The 24,853-nt window shown below is 38.1% G+C and overlaps 1 protein-coding gene across 3 annotated transcripts; it reads right to left on the bottom strand.

Moving 5' to 3' along the window:
- Positions 1-6,179: 6,179 nt before the first annotated feature.
- On the bottom strand, positions 6,180-18,862 carry mindy1 (MINDY lysine 48 deubiquitinase 1). Of its 3 annotated transcripts, none has more exons than XM_038302165.1 (13): positions 18,769-18,862; positions 17,494-17,521; positions 16,719-17,413; positions 15,628-15,873; positions 15,243-15,445; positions 14,353-14,410; positions 13,997-14,061; positions 12,475-12,633; positions 12,221-12,323; positions 11,822-11,964; positions 11,357-11,551; positions 11,122-11,271; positions 6,180-6,883 (listed from the first exon to the last, which is right to left on the bottom strand). In XM_038302165.1, the coding sequence occupies exons 3-13, from the start codon at positions 17,068-17,070 to the stop codon at positions 6,818-6,820; spliced, it is 1,740 nt and encodes a 579-aa protein (XP_038158093.1). In that variant the 5' UTR covers positions 17,071-17,413; positions 17,494-17,521; positions 18,769-18,862; the 3' UTR covers positions 6,180-6,817. The 3 variants fall into 3 exon arrangements, with proteins under 3 accessions (XP_038158093.1, XP_038158092.1, XP_038158091.1); XM_038302164.1 differs by having other exon boundaries at positions 18,533-18,854; XM_038302163.1 differs by having other exon boundaries at positions 16,719-17,521; positions 18,533-18,854.
- Between the last annotated feature and the right edge of the window lie 5,991 nt (positions 18,863-24,853).

The following is a 24,853-nucleotide window of genomic DNA, read 5'->3' as shown; positions in this document are numbered from 1 at the left end:
AAAAAGGAGATCACTGTCATTTTATCCTGCTAGCATCTAGTAGACGCCGATGATGTAGTTTCTCAACTGAGGTTCTTGATATCTGGAAAACCTCTTGAGTCTGTAATGTTCTAACTGCATGGAAAATCATCCAATAAACTCAAAACCTGGTTCAGAACTTGAGTTATTGTTGGGGTTTTTTGTTTTTAGTTTAGGAAATTGATAACAGGGAACTGGAATTAACTTAGGTACGAAATGCAGTAGGGAACTCTTATTATTTCAAGTTGAAAATGAGTGCTTTTTCTATAGACATGAAACTAAAGGTCTTTGGTACCACCTTGTGTTGAGACATTTTTGGTTTAAGTAATGAAAATGATAAATGAAATTACTAAAATCAATGTTTCAGTTCAAAGCAAAATACCTAAATTGAGGTAAATGAGTGAATTAACTCCAAAATTGCAAACAGCCAATAACGATGTTTTAATTTGTCACATGACCCAGTCAAAGACAATATGAAACTTTTCTACTAAGCCTTGAGTAAACATCTTTGCCATTTGTCTATAAAAAATATATCTAGAACAAATAATTGTTTATTGCTTTTTTTCACTAAATAAATAACAAACGTGTTGAATTGCAGGCGCTGGCCTGAGGTACCAACATGGCATGGCAACCTGTTGCTCTTTGGACCCTTAAGACGACGGCTGAAAATGAGAAAGAAACAACTAATATAGTGAGATAAATAACAGCCTTAAATGGAAGCTTTGTCAGTTTTTAAAGAATGATTGAACTGAATTTTTAAACAAAAGGACACTAAAAGTACCAGAAATATTTCTGGTCCATTTTTCTGTTAAGCTGTTTTTCCCCATCAAATAATATTTATAGAAGAAAATCAATGCTTTCTATTTTTAAAAGTTAAAATAACCCGTATGATGGTTAAAATCCTATAAAGGATATTTGCTAAAAGAATTAGTATTTTAATAAAAGGTCATGTAATATTTGCAGCTCTAAGAGCCTTTTGTTTTGCTGAGCTGTAAAGGTTTCAGACCCCTGCATTATGCTTTCACTGTGGAGCCATTAAATCATGGTGTGTGTAGCAGTAAAATTACACTCTGTAGACCAAGCTGTACAGTTTCATCTAAAAAAGCCATGCCTAGTCGGTCCGCGAGGAATGCTGTCCTGCAGGTTTTAGAGGTTTCTCAGCTTCAGCACAGCTGATTCTGATGATTGCAGTTCAGCAAAAGCCTGTTAATCAGCCATCGAGGAAAATCAGCTGTGCTGGAGCAGAGAAACATCTTAACCCTGCAGGACAGCGGCCATCTAGGACCGAATTTGGGCATTCCTGATCTAAAATGTACATATAGTTTGTGCCATAATAATGAAACTTTATTTTTAGCCTCTGATGACCTTATGATCAATATGATCAATAACTGGCGATGATCTGAGGCAGTCGCTCACAACCAAGAAATGGAAATAACCTGGAGATGACCATAATTTTAAGAAATGCACCCCTAACAAAAAAATAAAATAAAAATCTATGGTAAAAGTAATATTACTTAAATTAATGGAGGATTTTCTAAGTAAAGTTTGAGGATCAGAGACAAATGAAAGCTGCAGTTTTTACATAGATTGTGGTTTTTATTGATGGTTTCACAAAATGGCAAATTAAACAGATCACTTACAGAGTGGAAGTGAATAAAAAAAAAAAAATCAAACAGGACAGAGAGAGCAGGGGCCTGTTTCAGAAAGGAGGTTAAGTGAAAACTCTGAGTTTGTTAACCATGAAATGAGGGAAACTCTGGGTTTTCTGTTTCAGAAAAGGGAGGTAAGTTAAACCTGAGAAAGCAGAGTAAGTCAAGCCCGTTTCTGAAAGAGAGGTAACTTATACTCAGAGTCAGTTACCATGGCAATTTACTCTGTGAACCTAACCTGGTCAGGAGCAGGTTTTCTTCAGAAAATCCAGAGTTTATTTTGGTCTCCTCCCCTTTTTTAAAGAGGAAGTGGTGTTTAAACACCTCATTGATTCTTTGGGGACATACAGTATTCATTGCACACATTTCAGTCACGTAGAGCGCATCAAAGGGAATGAAATGGCATGTCCTTTTATGGACGATCCTGTTTGTAAAGCCAGGTAGCTACTCTACTCCCATGATGTGCTCAAGGCTTACCTGCTTGAAGTATGTTTTTATATTTCATTTTCAGCTGCTGCCATGTTCTTTTGATGCCTGCAGGATTGCACCTATCCATGAAAACTAAATTAGGTTTAATAAAATACTGTTCTTCCAGTTTCACCTCTGATATTATAACAGTTGGGTAAGTTACTCTAAAATAGTTCTTAATTACTAACTACAAATTTTATCTTCAACAAGTCTAATTAGATTAATGTAATAATTACTGTCTCTAGAAAGTATTGGTCTACTTACTAATTTGTTTTACTTACTTATTAATTACTTTCTAAATCCCAAATCAACCTCAACCACTTGAACAATACAAGGAGAGACAAGAAACAGCACTTCTAATGCTTTCAAATAAACAATATTCAATTGCATGAATTAATCTTAAATTGACCAAAGTGTGTAACTAGAGGGAGAAAGTTCAAATCAAAATATACCTTTTAAAAATTTGATATTAAATCCACTATTTTTTTATAGTCTTTAATTTAATTTCAGTATTTACATGACTTAAGTAACTTAATTCATTACACCCAACACTGTATAAAAGTCATTAAAATGTAAACTTACGCATTGACTCTAGCAGCTATTTTCACCCAAGCTAACTCTCTCTCCTTCGCCGCTGCAGCCGTGTTGCTTTTTTTTTAAAATACATGTTCAAATTCTGCATATGCTTGCATAAGCACATCCAGTTATGCTGGTGAGAAATATGCACACCTTTTTTTGTCTGACGCTGTTGCCATGGTGACTCGTAATATCTGTGCTCCATTGATAATGGCTTTTTATAGTTGTGGTGCACGCGCTTAACTCAGAGTGAGTCAATTTAGAGTTGATTGAACTAACTCATTTCAGCTGTTCTGAAACCCAAAACTCAGAGTTTCCAATCTCAGGATAAGTCAACTCAGAGTTCAAGTTTTAACTCAGAGTTGGTTGAACTTCCTTATTGAAACAGGCCCCAGGAAAGCACAGCGTGGTACTCAGAGGCTGCAAAGACAAAACACAACAATGGCACTTTGATTTGGGCCAATACGTCTTTGGATAGAACAAAAAAGAAGCTTCAACATCTTTCTTTCCCCCAAAAAATATATTTTAAATCATGCTTTTACTCCTTTAATTTAGAAGGAACTAAAATATGTTTTGTGATTATTTTAGAGTTTTGTTAGAAATTGCAATAAAGTGCGGAAAGAAAGGTTCAAGCGTTACTTTCAGATGTTTAATTAGACTGCGTGAATGCATGTCTCACATCCTGGTGCTCCTTCATTACCACATAATGAATCCTTCATTAAACCATGAGCGTGTTAACTGGAACAGCTTTCAGAGACACTGTTGATGAATCAGGATTCATGGGTAAAACGGTTACAACATTTCAACAGAAGGAAAAGAAATTATTAAGCAAAAACAGCTTCGGTTTAGACCGCCTTAGGTAAAGAAAAAAACGGATTTAAACAGCGATTTATGATCAACAGAACCGTCACATTTTATCATTTAAAGCTGCAGAAGTCAAATACAAGGAGGCTCACATCTGAAGCTTCCCTTTTAAACTGGGACACCGATAAACTCAAGGCAACAGCTTAATGTCTCTATTTAGTTCTTTCTTCATGGAGCCTGTTGTAAAGTGGTTTTTAATCAATTTCAAGCAGCCATAATCGTCTTTATTGACACAAATGTGTAGAAAAGTGGCCAATTAGTCTTAGTAATTTAATTCAAAACCAAACTTTGCACATAGAATTTATTATTTATAGAAGTATTTTCAAAGTCTTTTGTCAATGGAAACCCAAAACCCAGTTCATTGGAAAAATATTAGCAAAGAAAAACTGTTGATCATCACGTCCTACAAGGATACTGGAATATTGTCCACCAGACAGAGGACTTTGTAAATAGAGTGCTGTATCTAAGCCCATTAATGAAAGGTAAATGCAAGGAAAGCAACAGATAGGAACAGAAAAGGGATAAATGGAGTGGGTATGATTTTTATGGTGGTCTATTAAGGATATGGGTTTTAACTCGAACCAGAGAACCATCCTACCTGGACTAAACAGAAAACAGGACTCTTATTTTTTTTTTTTATAATAAAGTGCAGTAAACTCCTCCAAATGGAGCAAAAACACATGGACATGCTTCTCATTAGGTGATAAAACCGAATCTTGGGTTTCATTTAACATTTTGAAACAAATTAGTTACCAGAAAGTGTCCCAAAGTCTGTTATTTACGGAGCTGAACTTGAAGGTGAGCAACTGATTAAACCAAGCGTGCATCTGATGAGGACATCAGAGGCCATCGCTGGGCTGCGATAGAGCGAATAACGGAGCGTTTCTTTCACAGTCGACGTTCTGTAACGGAAACATTTTTCTAGTGTTGCTGCGAAAAAGATCGGAGCTCAGCTCAGATCATCTGAAGGATTTAACGACAAGCCAGATTCAACGAATAAACTTTACAAAAAGGTCTCTTCTCTGTCCTGAATTTGTCATTTAGTATAAATAAATCGTCTCATGCTTTCATCAGATATTATCAGACGTCTCTTTAAGCTTCTCTACATCGACGCCTTAAATCTTTGGCTCTCCGATTGGATTCAGAACTGTAGAAAACTGGATTTTGGCAACAGAAAAAAACAAAACATGTTTATGGATTTTACAGCTTTTTTCCCCCCATCTATGACACTAAAATGATCATTTGAGTTTCTTTAGTTCTTATGGATAAATCGAGGCAAGTTAGGTGCTTTTCCTTCAGCTCAGCATTTTCTGAACCTCACTTGGAGAATGATCCTTTTACTGAGCAGGAAATAAAGCATAGCTGCAGGGATTTAGGTATTTCCTTACAGGAGCTGTTTCCCGGGTATAAGGTCACCTTGTATAACTCATTTCTTAAAACTAATATTTGAAAAGAGCTCAGGAACTGTTTTCTATACATTTTGTGCAACCTTTCTGTTATAAAATAACCTTTTTTTGGACTACAGATTCACCATCAGCAACAGAGACAAGATAAGACACATCAATGGAGGATGCACAACAGAGTGATAGGCTTAGAAGTGCTGCAATGGGTCAAATATTTCACCGACATTTCTTCAAATCCAAACTGCTGCATGTTGCCAGTTATTTCAAGATATTACTAAACCATCCACTTCTGGCATCTATAAAAGAGGCCAAGAGCTAAAAAGACACTGAGCTCCAAGTGTGTCTGGAATCAACACACCCTCTGGTCAGAAGAGGGCGCTGCTGAGTAAATCTGCAGTTACTGATGTGACTCCCCAGCAGACTAATGAACTAGAAGGTGAGCCGGTGAGAGCATCCAAACGGCAGAGGTATTTTACATTCAAAAATAAACAAAAATAATGAGCAGGTCCCACATTCAGGATTTCTTCTTTGGTAGGAAAATAACAAAAAACCTAATTTCTTCCTGAAGTAAGTAAATATTCCTTGCAGCGGAAACCACTAATATCCAGCGCCTTGCAAAAGTATTATTACACCTTGAACTTTTTTTTCTATTTTTTGACATTTTGTTACATTTAAGACTTCACATTAAGTGTTTTAGTGGAGGCTTCATGTGATAAACATAAATCTGTGAAACATTAAGGTAGCCATACATAGAATGAGCCAAATTAGCCTGACAAGTATGTATTTATAACTTCCTTTAATTGTTTACCATAAAAAAATAAAATAAAATTCCAAGCAGCCACATGAAAGTCACCTCATCACAAAATAAAATTTAATCTCAGTACATTGGTGAGGAAAAGACCTTAAAGACCAAGCGGCGCACCAGAGAGGTGAGGAAGAAAGTTCTGGAAAAGACTCTAAAACAAGATCTTCATCTACAGGGAAAATAAAAATGGTAGAAAGATATGATACGGTCAGCAAAGCTCAAAGTGAGGCTCCTAGGAACCCTGGATGAGCTGCAGAGGGGATCACACCACACTGAAACACGGTGGTGGCAGCATCATGGTTTTCCTCAGCAGGAGGGGAAAGTAGGTCAAGGTTTAGGGATGATTATGGCCTAAGAGGATCTTGTTTCAACACTAAATCCAATCAGAGATTTAAAAAAAAAAAAAACTTTATTTAAAGCTATAAGTATTTTTTTTCTCTTTTACACCCATCTGTGTTTTAGTTTATCACATAAAACCCTAATAAGATGCAGGGAAGTGTCTGGTTTTAATCACAAAATGTGGAACAAGTTCACAAAGCTCTGACCCACACCGGGTTATAACAGGAAACCTTTCTGAACAGCCCCAGGATGCATTAAAGAACGAAAGAAATTTGATGATAAACAAATGGCCACTAAAATGTCAGGAAATCTGTTTTAATAAATAGATCTTTAGCTATTTCTGGAAAAAAATCTTCAAACAATCATTTTTAAAGAGCTCAAATTAATATAACTATTAAATATCTGACTGAAGGTTTAAAGTGTTGGCAACAGAACGTTTCCTTTTAACGATTCAAACCGGCCTTAAGAGCGGTAGTTAGAGAATTTTTACTTAAAGATCCTCGGTTACAGCGATGAGCCCTTCATGGACGCCCGTCCGCTCCGTGTGTTCCAACAGCCTCCTGCGTTTAGGTTTTTCCAAACTGGAGGACACAGACCTGCTGGACGAAAGCAGCCGGGTTTGGCATGGAGCTAACTCAGCGTGCGCGCCACACGCGAGAATCGCGAGAGGTCCCAGGCGTTAAAACAGGAAGCATTTACAGGATGGCACAGTCCGAGTCCTTCTCTCTTCTTCTGGCTTGCTGCGACGCCTGACCTCTGACCTGCAGACGATGAAGAAAGACCATCACAAAACCTGCAGACATTTAAAGAATCCGAGAAGCTGTCATTCGTTTTTTAAGCCTGTTTCAGAGCCAAATACCATGGCTGGTCTTTAAAATGTGTCAAAAAGCTAATTTTGAATCAACACAAGACTTAAGGAATACATTTAAAACACAAAAACAGATTAAAATACAAATATTTTATATCATATTCAATATTTGCTTTTGGTCCACTTTCTTCCAACCCAAACAAAGTTAACCTTCATTATGCTGAGAGTCTGTGCCCGTTTATTTAAAAGGTTTCATTCAGATCAAATTAATATGGATTTGCTAATCATTTCCTTCAGGATCCAGGATTACAAAACTACGGAAGAGGATTAGGGCCACTGAAAAAAAAAAAAAAAGTTAACAGATTTTTTTTAATTTTATTTCAGTATAGTATGGGAAAAAGTCAGAATTCTGACTTTAATCTCAGAATTTTGACTGAATTCTGACAATAAAAAAAGTCAGAATTCTGAGAAAAAAAGTCAGAATAGGGGGTTTTCAGTGACGTCACTGTCCAGCTTCCGGTCCGCCATCTTGGGTGGCATATTATCGTATATCATATATATCATGTCGCGAATGGATAAGTACGCCAGCACGCTAGAGCCACCAGATCATGGAACATATCTGAGGAAATGTTCCGTGATCGACCATATGGACCCCTATGCCCTCCACGGTGCCTTGTTTAGCACTAATCCAGATGATTGGCCAAATGTAGAGCATGGCGACATAGTTCATTACCCGGTCGGTGTTCAGTGAAAACCCTCTGCACACTCTTGAGGAAATGAGAGCTACAAGGGTCTAGAGGCTCACAACCAGTTCACATCTGGTTGGGTACGAGATGTCGAAGTGATGTACATGAAGGAAATTTAATAAGATGGTAAAAATGTAAACAATCCGACGCAGGGCTCGCTATGCTAGGTGGCTAACGGCCGGCGGTGCGCGAACAGTTCCAAAGCTACAAGTCCTTGGAGTCTCATGTGCAGTTTACGAATGGATGGGTTCAGGAGCTGCAGCTCATAAAGCCAGCAAACAGTGCTAACCATTAGTGCTAACAACCACTCAGGCATGTAATGTACTTTTAACTAGCTGCTATGTGTTTCAAAGGTTTGGTTAGTAACGTTAACTGCCAAACCTCCCTAAACCCTCCGGGTTTCTCACATATTTGAGCCTTTTCCCGCTGGTTGAAATCAAGTTAAGGTGAAATTAATCAAATTAAAACACGGCTGAGAGAGGGAGTCCAGTACGCGGTAGTCATAGGCAGTAGTCTGAGTAGCGGCGGCGGAGACGGTCAACATTGCGGCCACGGAAAGTAATACGTCATGACGCCCAAGCCCTATTATTAATATATTCTTACATGTTTTAAATGCTTGGCAGTTAATTACCTGTGACAAAGTGAGCGCTGCAGACTCTGGCGTATTCCAGCTTAACTCCGTCCAAATCGGACCTGGATATCCGTGTCAGCCATAGGTGACAGCGTTGTTCAGATAGCTGTTTTGTTTTTTCACATTGATTCACGATTACGGCTGGTATGCGATAGAAAGAGCGTTGATCTCCACCTCCACGGGCCGTGCAACCAACAATTACACATAATTTCACCATTTTTCACTGTCAATACTGCCTAAGGCTGCCACCCAATATGGCGGACGCGCTGAGTAGTCACGTGAGCGTGACGTCACCTGAAAACCCCCTATTCTGAGATTAAAGTCAGAATTCTGACTTTTCCCCCATACTATACTGAAATAAAATAAAAAAAAATTTGTTAACTTTTTTTTTTCGGTAGCCCTAATCCTATTTCGTACAAAACCCATCCCAGTTTCAAGCCGGTTTTTTAAAGCGATGTCAGATTAGAGATCACCAAATCTAACTGCTGTGCTACACATCAAGCAGTAGATGTCAGTATATGCATCTGTTTGTTGTAAAATTATGTCTGATTAAAGTTAGGGAGTTTTTTTTTAAAACGTATACTTAGCTGTAGACTGCTATATATAGCAATTAGTGTAATTGTCAAACAGATGAAAATAAAACCTTGTGGTTTAATATACATTGAACTGCACTATCCAACTAAAGGGTTGTTGATCAAATGGTTATGTTTGATCATATTTTGGGCCTAAAATCCACACTGAATACACCCTTCTTATGCGTTCAGCTTAACTCATATTTTTTGGATCAAAGTGAAATCCTACAACAAAATGCTGAAAAACCCAAAATCAGGGTTTGTTTTGGATCAGAACCAGAGTTTTGATTACTTGATCTAATCCAAATCCATAAACCAAATTGATCTTTAAAAAAAAAAAAAAAAAAAAAAAAAATCGGATCACTTTGGAAAAACTGGGTCCTGTTGAAAATGTTGAACATGTGGGGTGTTTTGACAGACAACAAAAAGCAAATGATTGAATTTACGCAACAATAAGAACAGCCATAGGTCCCGGAAGGTTAAAAGTCAGATCAGTGTCTGAAAACAGACATGTTTATATCTAGTCCACCAAATCCACCAGGAATTCACCTGAATTATGTCGGATGTGGACAAAAAGAGCTAAAGTGCAACTCTCTAACCTAGGACAAAAAAAAAAAAAAAAAAAAAACTAAGTTCTATATTTTTAGCATATACACTATATTGCCAAAAGTATTTGCTCACCTGCCTTGACTCACATATGAGCTTAAGTGACATCCCGTTCCTAATCCATAGGGTTCAATATGACGTCGGTCCACCCTTTGCAGCTAGAACAGCTTCAACTCTTCTGGGAAGGCTGTCCACAAGGTTTAGGAGTGTGTTTATGGGAATTTTTGACCATTCTTCCAGAAGCGCATTTGTGAGGTCGCACACTGATGTTGGACGAGAAGGCCTGGCTCTCAGTCTCCGCTCTAATTCATCCCAAAGGTGTTCTATCGGGTTGAGGTCAGGACTCTGTGCAGGCCAGTCAAGTTCATCCACACCAGACTCTGTCATCCATGTCTTTATGGACCTTGCTTTGTGCACTGGTGCACAGTCATGTTGGAAGAGGAAGGGGCCAGCTCCAAACTGTTCCCACAAAGTTGGGAGCATGGAATTGTCCAAAATGTCTTGGTATGCTGAAGCATTCAGAGTTCCTTTCACTGGAACTAAGGGGCCAAGCCCAGCTCCTGAAAAACAACCCCACACCATAATCCCCCCTCCACCAAACTTTACACTTGGCACAATGCAGTCAGACAAGTACCGTTCTCCTGGCAACCGCCAAACCCAGACCCGTCCATCAGATTGCCAGATGGAGAAGCGCGATTCGTCACTCCAGAGAACGCGTCTCCACTGCTCTAGAGTCCAGTGGCGGCGTGCTTTACACCACCGCATCCGACGCTTTGCATTGCACTTGGTGATGTATGGCTTGGATGCAGCTGCTCGACCATGGAAACCCATTCCATGAAGCTCTCTGCGCACTGTTCTTGAGCTAATCTGAAGGCCACATGAAGTTTGGAGGTCTGTAGTGATTGACTCTGCAGAAAGTTGGCGACCTCTTCGCACTATGCGCGTCAGCATCCGCTGACCCCGCTCCGTCAGTTTACGTGGCCTACCACTTCGTGGCTGAGTTGCTGTCGTTCCCAAACACTTCCATTTTCTTATAATACAGCTGACAGTTGACTGTGGAATATTTAGGAGCGAGGAAATTTCACGACTGGATTTGTTGCACAGGTGGCATCCTATCACAGTTCCACGCTGGAATTCACTGAGCTCCTGAGAGCGACCCATTCTTTCACAAATGTTTGTAAAAACAGTCTGCATGCCTAGGTGCTTGAATTTATACACCTGTGGCCATGGAAGTGATTGGAACACCTGATTCCAATAATTTGGATGGGTGAGCAAATACTTTTGGCAATATAGTGTATGTTAGCATAGATGTGCCAATTTTTCCACTTCTGCAAAACCTCTCTGTGTGATTTCACTACGACGATACTAGCAGCGGAACTTCACGCCCAAAAGGCCTCCTTCACACCACCGCTCCTGAACGCACCTTTACGTATAGTTAACATGCAGATCACGCACTCCAGTTGATGCATTCGCTTTGGGTATGAACATATGTTTAGAGAAAACCCACAATAGCATCAAATATTTGTATCTAATTCCTGTTTCTAACTTTTACTGGAGTTGTTTGTTTTATCAGTACCATCAATGCCTCCCTGAAGGTCAAATATTAACGCTGACATTGATCCAGCTCAGCAGTTACCTGCCGTGGCGTCTGTGACGTTCCCGGCTGCTGCTGCTGTTGCTGCTGCTGGTACTCCTCTTGCTGTAGCTGCCGGGCCAGTTCCAGGTCACTAAGAGGCCGAGGAGCACCTTCCTGCTGCTGCTGCAGGGAAACAGCTACCAGGTAGTCCTGAAACAAAACAAAGCCATGCAAACACTCAGTGACGGGTCAGCAGAGAGGCATTTGTCTGCTGTGTCTCAGCTGGATTCCCTGCCTGGTCGATCTGCCTCTGCTGCTCCTGGCTGCTGGGAGGCAGGTGGGAGGGGGCCGGAGATCTCTCAGGAGGATGGCACAGTCTGAAGTTGGAGTCGCAGAAGTTTCCGTCTCCTTCCACGTTATGAAGAGACTCCCAGACCATGCTCTCCTCCTGTAGGAAGCCCTGATCTGTCACAAGAAGGTACAGGTGACCCTGAAAGAGGACAGAGAAACTAAAATAAAACAGCCCCAGCAGAGAGAAACATTATTTAAAGCAGAAAATGAAGGACTCTTGTAGAAGATGGGGGAACAGGATGTTCTGGTTCTACTATGGAGGGCGATGGCCTTCCAGCTTTGCCAAAAAAACTGTTTAAAAGTCTATATTATCTGGATTTAATGCTGCTAGATTAAATGTGGGCAAACAGAGCCTGGTTGGGTAGGATCTGCAGCATAAAGCGTATTCAGATCCGTGTTCATTTCCCACCTTGTGTTTGATCATGGTACTGAAGTGGTTGTTCCTGAAGAACACTGAGATCTCTCCTTCTTTGGCCGTCGTGTTGAGCTCACACAGACCGTGATATGAGAGCTGAGTGGCTGTGGACTCTAGAAACTGTTCAGCCACCAGACCTACAAATCACAAACACTGACATAAAACCACGTAACTTTAACAATATATAATATATATAAAAATATGGACCATTAATAAACCAGTTAGCTCTTTTTCTCAATCTTCAAGAATTATTTTCCTCACCGTCTCTAAGCTTTGCTGTATAAATTTACCAGTTTAAGAATATCTAAATGGATCTGTGCTCAGATGCTGCCCTACATGCCTCTTTGGGTCTGCATGTTCTCAGTGTGGTGTTTATTTCTGCAGATGTTTTACCTTCACTGACTCTGCAGCTGTCTGCAGAGTGTTTCCAGTCGATGATTTTCTCCACCAGCTGGTTGTAACTCAGTTTCCCCACAGCAGCGACTATCTCTGGGCTCTAAACACATATAAAGTGAACAATTTCAGCTGACTCCAGAATAGTTTATGCTTTCATCCTCGCTTTGAGACATAATAACATAAATAAACAACAGAAAAATCAGAGGTTTTCAATGTTTAATCTCATAGTTAACTTTCAGTTAATGTTTCACCTGCGGGTCTACCAACCAGCCGTGGTACAGTGGGATGTTCAGCAGGTCAAACACGATGCACTCTGGCGTGTACTCAAAGTCGGTGACTCCTGTGAAGCGAACATTGACGTCCAGGCCTGTTGACAACTTTGGAAGAACCGCCATGGCGTCGCTCATGTTCTGCCGACACAGAGCTTCAGTCAGGCCGCTGAAGCTTAAAATCAAACACTGATCAACAGTGACTGAAACTAGAAAACGGTGAAAAAATAAAAATAGAATCTTTAAAAGACGTCTGATCTGTAGATGGACTGTAAGGCCACCCAGAGTGGAAGGAAAATTAATTATTAATACTATAAAGGCTGAGGAATTGTTTATTTTAATCTGGAGACATCGTTATGTGATTAAATTAAAATTAAATTTTTTCCCCTAATACTGATCTTTTTTGGAACATTTTTCCATTTGTTAAGCAGAGCGGTGGCAGCATAATGCTGGCAGAGATTTTAGTTGCAAAAGGAGAATATAAAAAATTGAAACAAAAACAATAAGAATAGCAGCCAAGGAACTTAAAGCTTTAAAAAACCAGCAGTCAGTGGCTTAAAGACACTGAGGTCAGTGGAGAGGCCATCAGCAAAGCACAGATCTCCAAACTATGGGAAATCTTTTGAGATTGCATTGGAGCAGCAGGCCAAAATTAAATAAATTAAACTACTGTGAGGAGATTAGAGAGAGATGCAAGATGTTTGATCGACTAAAATGCATGAAAGGTCATTCATTCCTGCTGCCACCAGACTCTATAATACTGCACTATAACCACAATAACTCCTGTAACAACCACTGTGCAGCTATATTATAGTTTTTTATTTATTGACTGTGCAATATTCTGTGCAATATGCTGACTGTGCAATATATGTGAATATAATTGTCATACCACTACCTCACCGTTGTTCCTTACCTACTACACCTTAACGTAAAAGTCAATCCACCTGTATATAAGCCATCCTGATTGTACATATGTCCCCTCAAATCTCTGTGTTACTCCCTTGTATTTTTTTAATTCTTATTTTTATTTTGTTTTTCATTGTGTGTGATACATGTACACTTGCACCTTAATCCTTATTTATCTTGATATACTGTATATACCGTGATATACTGTATATATATTGTTTATTCTTAATGCACCTCTTTCCTCCTTGTTTGCACCTTCTTTAATTACTATGCCAATATGTGACCAGTGAATTTCTCCACTGTGAGATCAATAAAGCTCATCTAATCTAATCTAATCTAGAAAAAAACATTGTTATGTAAACATCTGCTCCCTTCAAAACAGGATGTTTGTCTGGGGAAGAAAGAAGTGGTGGTGAATCTATCTATGTTGCAGGGCTGCCTGTGCAGCCAATGTTCTCTACTCACATGGTACAAAAATATCCCACCTTTTTTCCACTAAATTCGTGAAAATGTGATATTTAAAAAAAAACAAACAGAAAACGGCTTATTGATGCTCTTGAGGAAGACAAATCTATTAAGCGTCTGCAGGTGTTGGTACCTGTTGGAAGTTGAGCTCCATGCCATTCGCCTTCTCTCTGGGAGTGACTGATAAAACACACTCTCCTAGACAAAAACACATACTTCAGTCACTTCAGGGTCCAAACTTATTTCTGTCCCCAGCTTTGCTGTTATCCATTTTTTTTAAAGTCCAACAGTTCTTACTGTGTAAGCTAAATATTTAATGTGGAACCAAGCAGATGATAAAAAACAAAACATGCAGATTAGATATTTGACTATGAAGCACACAAGTAACCACTGTTTTTTTCTAATTTCCCTTATAAATGAGCTTCACTCAGAAAATTGTCATCATATTTTTTTTCTCCAAGCATTTCAGCAAAACAAGGAGCATCTTACCCAGATGAGCCATCAGCTCCTCAGTGGTGACCACTTCAGTCTGAGCTGGAAGCTTCGCCTAAATAGACAAACATGAACGGTTATTACAGAAAAAGAATGATGCTCACCAAAATAAAAAAGTTCCTAAGTCAGACGGACGTTTTCATGCAGCAAACTGATCAAACTGAAGAACATTAAAATAAAAATATGCTGGTGAAGATTCTCATTCATCCAGGTCATAGTTATTTAAAAAAAGATGAATCTCTTTCAATTCAAAATGTCAGAATTAGCGTTGAGTTTGAGGCTTTTTTTTTGAGAGTTGAACTAAAACAGGTGTACAGTTCTTACTGTATAAGCTAAAAATGTTTAATGTGGAACCAAGCAGATGATAAAAAACAAATTAAAACATGCAGATTAGATGTGTGACTATGAAGCACATGGGTAACCACGGTTATTTAGGCTTTGTAAATAAAAAAAAAAGGTGTTGTTTTGGTCCACTCTATAAAACCTCAATTTAAATGCTAATTCTGACCTGGATGGGAAGCAAACCGTCTTCAAATTCTGAAACAATGTCCAGTGGATTGTTTTTTAACTGTTTTGGAATTAAAATAAAAATGCGTTTCTGATAAAAGCGGAGTATTTCTAATCTGAAAGAATTTTTTAAGTGTTTATTTTGAAGTTGTTGAATTTTTTAGAACAATACAGAGTCATAAGATGCCACAAAAACCAGAGTTTAAAGGAAAAAAGAAAAACTGAGAAAACAGGTTTTGTCTCTCACAACATAAAATAAGACTGAAAGTTAACTTATAAGGTTAAAGTAGCCCGAGATTAATCATTATTATACTTTGCAAAGATTCTCATTAAATCAAAACAGTTAATTTTTGATAGTCACAAACAGTTAACTGGCTCACCTTCCAGCGCAGGAAGAGTGTATTCATGATGGCCAGCAGGGGGCAGGGTCCATTCTCGCTCTGAGTGACTATGGGAGTCTTCTTCTCCTTCCAAGTGATCCACTTCACCAGGTAATACGCAGGCATGGAGGGTCCGGGCTCGGCGACCCCAGAGGCAGCAGCTGCGAGCTGAGGAAGAGCAGCAGCTGCAGCAACAGCTCCCCCTGTGGCCAAGGTGAAAAACTACAGTTACACTCATTCTGAATTTATATCCTAAATGTAGAAATAGCTTAGTTGTTGCAAGTAAAAATTCAATTCAGACAGCTGTAGAATTTGGGGTCAAAAACTGTGCATTGCTCTTCTTTAAGGAAGCCCATGACAGTGAAACCCTAAGTGATAACCTCACCCACTGCTTCCATCGCCTCACTGGCTTTCAGAGCGGGAGCCTTGGCAGAAGGAGGGCTGCCTTCAACACCTGGAGCAGAGCAGGTTGATGACAAGCCATCTTCAATGTCCAGAGAGGTCCCTGTGGTCGGGACTCCGTCTGAAAGCTCCAGACTAGGAATGGAGAAGGAAGCAGAGTCGGTGGATTCCTGCTGATCATCAGAGTCTGCTGCTGTCATCACTGAGGAGCTCTCCTCCAGGTCCAGGGCTGTTAAACACAGAGATATTTTTCAGGATACAAATACCACAGAAGAAATAAAGTGGCTTCACCAATTGGTCCGAGGATTCGCTCTGAAAAAGCGAATCGATCTAAGGGATTCAACACAAACAAAAACTAATGCTCAGCTGTTTGTTAAAGCTACAATTTAAATATTTACACCAGGCAAAGACACATCTTCTACTACAATTATAACATAAAAAATCTGAAGAGAATACAGGTATTAGTGATTTAAATGCTCCATAACAGTTGGAAATCTACAGAAAGAATCAAAAGGGGAAAATGTTGTTCTAGCTGAGATTCTCAGTTGGCCTTTAGCCACTATTATCTAGTAAAAAGACAAAGGCTCATTGAAGCACTTTTCTGCTCGGCTCTGTCTCTGTTCACTGAATGTTAAACAGCTGGACATGAGCACCATGAAGCGCTGAAAACCAGTTTACATCAACATCCAATACCAGGAACAGCTGTAGGCCATAAATTATTAAAAATTTTCATAAACAGGTGGCTTATTTTTGACAAACCTTTGAAAAAAAGGTCTGTATAACTGAACATTTGAGTGAACCTGGTGCTTTTATTTCAAATGCTACTGGGAAAAATGAAGGTATGAATAAGTGACGCTTTTCATAATCAATAATTTGATCATTGCATATTTTCCTTGTTTGCAAACCATTAATCATTAAGCTTTTGAGTTCCCACAGGCCCTCGGGTTTGTAATGATAACAGTCCACTCCTTTGTTAATGAGTAATAAGCAACATATAAACTGCTGATAAATCTGATTTGAGCTTAGAGAAAAAAACACAGCCAAAGAACAACCACAGACTTGGAGACCTCTTACCCGGATCTCCTCCTGACCCCAGTGTTCTTTCAGTGCCAACATGTCCGAGTTGAACCGACAGAGTTTCGTCTTCGGTGGTAGCGATGGTCAGCGTCTCGTTTTCAGACAGACTTGGCGATGACTCCGGTGGCGTGGGCGTGGGCTCTTCATCCTCCTCTGGTTCTCTGGCCTGAATAGATCTCTCAGCTTTACTTTTGCTATTTGGGACTTTAGCCTCCTGGTCTGATCCACCAGTATTCATAGCTAGATTCATTTCTTTGGAGGGGCTTTCTGTGTTGGGAACCTGGTCCCCAATGCTGCGTCCAATCAGCACATTTGGTGGAGCTGCTGGCTGTGAACTGGATTCGGCCATTATCAGCCAAACGGATGGATGCTGATGAAACAAAATGTCCCAGCTGCACAAAGATGGCTATCACTTTCCTAATGCCACTGAAGGATTACCAAACTGACTGATCCCTTCATGAGATCAAAACATCCTTAGGCGCTGGGCAGCTGATGCAGGTGGTAGAAGAGGTTCTGTTGATCATGAAGACTGTCCTAGTTTCAAAAACTCACAAGAATTATAAATGTGCCCAGCTTCTATTAAAGGCATCAGATTAGAAACAGATGGGTTTTCCTGCTTTTGTATCTTAAATGGAACATTTACATGATTTAAGCTGCAGGTCAGGCTCTCATCTTGAGTTGAAGAATGTAACCTTGATAGAAGAAAGACCAAGCAAAGTATGTCCTCTCAGCGCACGATCCAAAGTTACAACAGAAACAAGGATTTTCTTACTCTAAAGTCAAGAGATGTCCACTCAGATCTGAAGAGAAAAAATACAACAGATGCGTTTTTGGTTACTTTGTGTTTTTTTAATCCTTTCTGCCTTTTTAGGTTAGACTTTGAGAAGTTCTGCTATGAGGGCACCCTGACCTAAAATTAATCCTGATTGTTTTTATGACTCAAGACTGACTTATTAGAGCGAGTCGCTTCCCCTAATGGCAGTACAATCCCCTAAAAAGGTTGAATTTCCAAATTAACAAAATAACATTAAGATAAACAGAATTTAATCTGTAACTTATCATTTTTCCCAATCCTTTGTTTGAACAGAAATTTATTAGATCTATCCGATCATTGGTATATGTTTTAAAATGTATACATATGCTTAGGTATTTCCAAATATGGCTGTGCCACCTTATTTAACACATAAACACATATTTCACTCTTTAAAAATGCTTTTTTGAATATACAAAAGCTGACCAGATCTACAAGCAAACTTTATCATCCCGCTGAGAGCTTTGCTCTGTATTTAAGGAGGCTACCTCTCACCTGGTGATTAACCAAACACAATCGTTTCGTGGTGAACGACAGTTAAGCTGCAGGTTAACCGAAATGTCTTTATAATGGATATAATAAGATATATATATATTAAGATTCCTTTAAACAAATGTATTAGTCTTGTCATATCACTCTTTTGGAAATATTCCTAAACATATAAAATGACCTTGCCACACCTTAAAACCGGATAGTTGTTTACAGTCAGAGATGCGAAACAGGGAAGTAAACGTATAGAGCTGTTTGTCGTACTTTATCATTCGGAACAGAGTAACAAGAGCTTGTTTTTTTTGTTTTATATACACTAAAAGATGTCATTAATCAAGCAAAAGGCTGCCTAAGTTTCCCATAATGTTCTTTAGTGAGCTAATAAGGCATAATTATTCAGCGTTGCCTCAGTTAACAGTTTTAGCAGCAAGAACTTCTCTTGAAAAGTTTGTTTAACCTTCTGGCAGCATTTGCACAACATTATCATTATTATTTTTCTAAGTAGTCTCACCTCAGAAAGAACCTGCCTCGGCCATTAAATGTCTCCCTGCTGATGCCTCATCATCATTAAGCAGCTTTCTGACACAACTCCCAGCGTTAGCAATCCCCCAGCTAGCTCCCTGGGCTAACTAAGCTAACTTAGCTATAAATACATTAAAGACATCACGTAAGATGATAAAAAGCGTAAGCATATGATGCCGATCTCTTCTGACATTGAGAGAGAAGAGTAATTTTTTTAAAGCTTACATTTTGAGCACAGACTGCGTCTCGATTATGTGCGCTGTTGATAGCTGTTGAGCAGGCATGCTAGCTGTTTACATTCCTCTCCAATAAGCTCCGCCCATCAATGCGGCCTACCAACCGGTGATTGACACGTCACATGTAACGTCGGCGAACCCTTCTTCTTCTTCTTCTTCTATTGAGTTTTCTGGCAGTTTGCATCCTGTGTGCATTACCGCCATCAACTGGACGGAGATGTAATTCAGAAATATAATGTCTGTATATCTTTATATCTTCATGAAACTAAATTCTATCTATACTTACACACACGCACATACACACACTAAATTCTCCCAGCTAATTCTGTATCTTTTAAATATTTAATAAGTGCTTTAATTATCTTATCTGATTGATGCTTCCCTAATAAATCTGCCATCTTTACTGAACTCCCCATTACCCTTTCCAGTTCTTTCCTCTCTTTTGTATATTTGCTACAATAGATCAACACATGTTCTACTCCTTCGATTTCTCCGCAATAACAACAATTACCCGTTGGATGTTTCCCTATTATTTTTAGACCTGCATTTAAACTAGTATGCCCAATCCTTAACCTGTTTATCCATATTTCCTCTCTTCTACTCATTATACTGTTATATCCTATGCTAATATCTTTATGTATTTTATATAAATGTCTTCCTTTTTTTTCTAAATTCCATCTCTTCTGCCATACCTTATTTATTTTATCTTTAATAATTACTTTTATTTCTGTTCTACTTAGCGGGACATCATATTCAATTTCTCCTACTTTAACTGCTTCTTTAGCTAACTTATCTACTTTTTCATTACCTAAGATTCCTTTGTGTGCTGGAACCCATGTGAATTGAATACTTATATTTTGTTGCCTTATACCATACATTAAATAACTGACTTCATCTAAAAGATCTTGACGGCTTTCAGATTTTCCACTTTTAAAACTAGTCAGGCAAGACATTGAATCTGAACAGATAACTACATTTCTAGGCTTCACCTCCAGCACCCATTGCAATGCTAAAATAATTGCCAACATCTCTGCTGAAAAAATTGATAAATTATCTGTTGTTCTTCTCTTGATAGAAATATTTTCTTTTGGAATATATACTGCTACTCCTGTTTTACCATTTTCCTCTTTTGATGCATCTGTATATGTCGGCGAACCCGAGACTAACGTTTGTTTATAAAACATGGACTTAAAATTAGATTAATTAACACCTTGAGAAAACGAAATTGATAGAAAGAATCTACGATTTATAACTTAATTATTATAATTTTATTTTATTTTTTTGTGTGGGAGAATTGATATATAGCGTCCCGATCCAAACTCCATTCCAGTAGATGGCGGTAATGCACATCAATAAGTTGCTTGCCAACCGCCATAAAAAAAGAAGAAGATTCATTAACAGAGACATTTGTCAACACCATGCTGTATTTTTAATGTTATGAGATAAATAAAAAAAAGACAAACACATCTTAATAAAACACTCTATCAAGCAATTGTGTCTTTAAAGAGATATTAGCAACGTCCTTTGTTTCTTTAATATTAAGCCTACTGGCATATGTAATCTCATGAGCGCCTTATGTCTGTGTATAGTTTTCCTGTTCCCTCTAGAGATGTTATCTGTTAAGTCTTTAAAAGACTTAAAGCAACTTGTAAAAAAAAAAAGCTCTGATATCTATGCCAACAGAGGGTTTAAAGTAAGAAAAATAGAAACTGCAAAGACAAAAGCATAAGGCAAAGAAAGAACGGTGCAATATTTAGCACACATGAACAGAAAAAAAGCTAAAGAAAGTCTTCCTTGGAAATGTCAAAGATTTCTGCTTAAATGTGTATTTGTATGTAAAGTTCGTAAACTGATTAACTTCAGTGTGTAGTTAGTACACATACTGATCAGCCTCAGACATGCTGGGTTGACAATCACTCGAGCCATCTTGACTAAGCATAAACCAGAACACATACAGACATGAAACAAGCTGAAAGCTCCCTGTTTTGTGTCTGGGAACAGAGGAAAAAAACAAGTAAATCTACTGCCTGCACCCAAACAGACATTAGAAGGTTGGTGTTCATCAGCCTTTTTAATCATTTAAGCCCAAATGGTGGCAGTCTGTAAAGTCAATTACTTTTTGCTGTTATGCCTCTGACTCTTGATTTTAGTTTGAGCAAGGTATACTAAATATCAATTAGTATACAGCTATCCATCTATGGAAGCCCAGCTGCTGCATTATCGTCTCCGAATTTTCAGCCATCCCTGATCTTGAGCAAAAAAGGAAAGGAAAGGTACTCTTTCTTCACAGGATGGCATTCATTAAAGACGGAAGAACATAGTGACAGTATAAAATACAGCAAACAGAAGATAAATGTGAGCTCCATTATGCACAGAACAAGATACTGCCACAAGGGGTCATTACTTCCACAACATGGAGCCTCAGTACCTGAGACTATAGTCAGTACAATATTACAGTTATTAGATGTTTGCCAGTTAAAAAAAATTACAAAAAATTATAGCACACAATGGCCTAAATATATGTCTAAATTCTGTTGTTTGTAGCCCAGGGTATTAGGTATTTCCTTTGGTAGTTCTGGATTTAGATGAATTATAACAAGAATTAGACATAAACACAATCAAATCCCCAATTGAATTTAATTAACTTATATAGATATCCTAAAACTTTGAGTTACACTTGTGTTGGTTCAGATTCCCATTCAGACAGGTAAACTTATAAAATATTTTTAGATTATGACCTCTGGTCCATAATTATGGAAATAGAAAGCCAAAACATAATCTGTAAAATAATGATTAAATGTAAAAAAATTTTTTTCCAAATCTGTTTATTGTATTTTACATTTCAAAAACATACACACAGATAACTCACAAGTGGACAAAACACCTAACAAAACCAAAAAAAAAAACACATTAACAAATTAAACATTCAAGGCGACAAGCATTTGAAGATTACAGTGACACAAAATATTTTAAGGTTGTTATTTCAGGGGTGTATGTTGAGACCACAGTCCAAAAGCTAGGTATGAGATGATGGCATCGTCCTCCCTGGTTCTAGGCATCCCAACATCAATGTTTTAGTTTCATACATTTTTTGAACAAGTGAGTACATTTGGATGAAGATAACAGATTTACAGCCACTATAAGAATAAAGACATAAGCAAAATTAGCCAGAGTACATTCAGTCAATCCTCATTATGAATATCAAATTTTCCAAGAATAGCAAAAACTTTTCCCATATCTTTTTGAACACATAGTATTTACCCTTAATCATAAAGGTGAGTTTCTCCAAGGCAAGAGAGCTTGATAGTGTAGACATCCAAGTTTTAAGTTGGGGTCTGGTTACAGATTTCCAGGACCTGGCTATACTATATTTAGCCTGCACCAAACAATAAATTATGGACTTTTGATCAACCTTGCTTATTTAAGTGTGAGTGGGAAAAATTCCTAAGACACACAACCTAGGACAGAGATTGAGTTTAGTACTGACGATAAGTGAAATTTTATCCAAAACCTCTTTCCCAAATTTCTGAATCTCAGGACATTACCAAAGGCAGTGAATCAAATTGCCTTTATCTCCACACTTAGCAAATGTATCCTTAATGTTGGATTTAAATTATTTAGTAGTGTTAGAGTAACATATGTTCTCATCAACCATTTGTATTGGATTAACTTAAATTGAGTACTAATAGATTGTGTCTGTGCCTTCCAACAGGCCCTCGGCCATTCCTTTACTGATATATTACATTTCAAGTCTTCACACCATGCCAATCGTTTGTATTCTGAGGATGTCTGGGAGCTGTCTTTGATGATGTTTTAAAAATGGAAAATTAAATTTAAATGTAATTAAATGTAGATTAAGAAGAAATTGATATGTTAAAATCTAATTTATACACCTTATAATATGATATGTAATTAGTTGCAGACTATAGCAGACTTTGTTGTAATACTTCACATTATATATATATCATTACCTACATTCATTATATATATATATATATATATATATATATATATATATATATATATATATATATATATATATATATATATATATATATATATATATATATATATATATAGTAACATAAAAAAAAAATCCTCAAACTGTTTCTGCTTTCCAGGCTTCATACGCATGAGACAAGCAAATGAACAGTTATCACTGCGAGCAATGATTATTTATCAAATAATTGTATTGCCATCACAATTCGATTTTGAGAATGAACCCTCACCTCTTACAGTAAAATCTAATTTGATTCCAAATTTTTATTTCAGCTACACATTCAGTAGCCCATTAAAGGAATTTTGAATGTATCTCAGTCACCAGCTCCCTCTAAATCAGATTTACTAAAGAAAGGTTTATTGCTGGTGGTTTTATCAAATGTTATCCAACTCAGGCTTTTCTTGATACCAAAACTATTGCATTATCTGTGAGGATAGTTTTCCAGCAGACTCTTTCAAAAGATCCCAATTAACAATAAAACCACCTGGAGATCGACTGTCTCTAATTTGTGATGAGTAAAAATAAAAATCAGTAAAATAACATATTGTGTTTTGTTTATCATCAACACTAAAGACATTCTACTCTACTTTAAAGAGTTTAGATAAATCAAACCTTTATCTCTGATTCAGAGGAAACATTGAACATGTGCTTATGAAGTTCAGATATATACATTAAAGAGGATTGCTTTATTTATTAAAAAAATTGCTAAAACAACATTTGATCCATTTTGGATGTTTGATGATAATCTAATATGCAGAAAAGTATTTTGTTTAAAGCTTGAAACTGTTTAGAAGACAGAGCTGGATTGGAAAGGACTGCAGCAGAAGGAAGCAGAAGACCAAACTAATCAGACACAAACTTGCTGTACTCTGTGAGGACAGGAGCTAACTGGAGAACTCCTGTTGGACTGTAATGAGGGGGTAGTCCAGATATCATGTTTTCTCAGTTGATTACTTACCTCAAATTCACCTCTCGATCGATTTTTATATATTCCTATCTGTACCCTATGTGATAGAGATAAGGCTTAAACTCAATTTTTACTTTTGGTATAGATCAAACAGATAAACACAGAGAATTTAGGAGGCTTCAAGATGTCTAAATTTAAATCCCTCCCTTACGAATCTTACAGCAGTCCCTATAGAGGCCTTTGAAATACATTTGCATTACAACATCAACCTTAATCAGCAGTAAAAATATAATTCTTTTAATAAATTTTAACTGTTTTATGTTTTTGGTCACACGTTAAATGTTTCAAATCATCAAACGAATGTCATTTTGTATAAAAGATAACCTGAATGATAACGAAAGGCAAAGGAAAAAAGATATCTAAACAATCTGCTGGATAAATGAAGCCTTGGCTGAAGTTCAACTGCAGAAACTAAATGACCTGCCCTCTTCATGAGAGGCTCACCTTCCACTAATCCAAACCAATAAGTTTTGAACCACCCCTAAACGAAACCCAATCAGCATCCAGAGTTCATATGAAAAGGTCTTCAAATCCACGACTCTGCCTGCTGCCCAGCCAACCACAAGCAGTGGTTGAGCTATGTCTGATTTTATCTCAGATAACCTGATTGAACCCACCTCCATCCCCTTCTCCACCATTGCAGCTAAGCTACATCTGGCTTTTCCATGGTGCTTTTTCAACCTCGTCCCTATCAGAGTGTAATTCCTCCCAGACTCTGCATTCCCTAACACATCTCAACCGGTCGCTTCATGTTGCTTCATGCTTGCTCATCATGGACAGGTTCATGCAAACCTGTGTATCCAAGCTGGACATCTATCTTCAGGGTCCCGAGTGAAGCACTAGTAGCTCACATAGCCTAGTGGATCTCACCAATACAGCTCAAGCTGATCGTCTCGCCAGCCAGCAGTCTATGGACTGAACCAACTTCATCTATCTCCATCCCTTGCTGTGTCCATCTCAGTCATTGTGTCCTTGAGGAAGACACTTCACCCACATGTCCTACTGATGTTGGTCAAAGGGTTAGGTACCTCTTATGTACAGTAGCCTCGTTTCTTTCAGAGAGCCCCAGGACAACTGCAGCTACAATGTAGCTTTCCCCATTAGTGT

The sequence above is a fragment of the Cyprinodon tularosa genome, unplaced genomic scaffold (assembly GCF_016077235.1).
Source record: "Cyprinodon tularosa strain WSP-4 unplaced genomic scaffold, ASM1607723v1 ctg483, whole genome shotgun sequence".
Taxonomy (NCBI): Eukaryota; Metazoa; Chordata; class Actinopteri; order Cyprinodontiformes; family Cyprinodontidae; genus Cyprinodon; species Cyprinodon tularosa.
The sequence above is the reverse complement of the archived record's forward strand: the minus strand, read 5'-3'. Positions and strand labels throughout refer to the sequence as shown.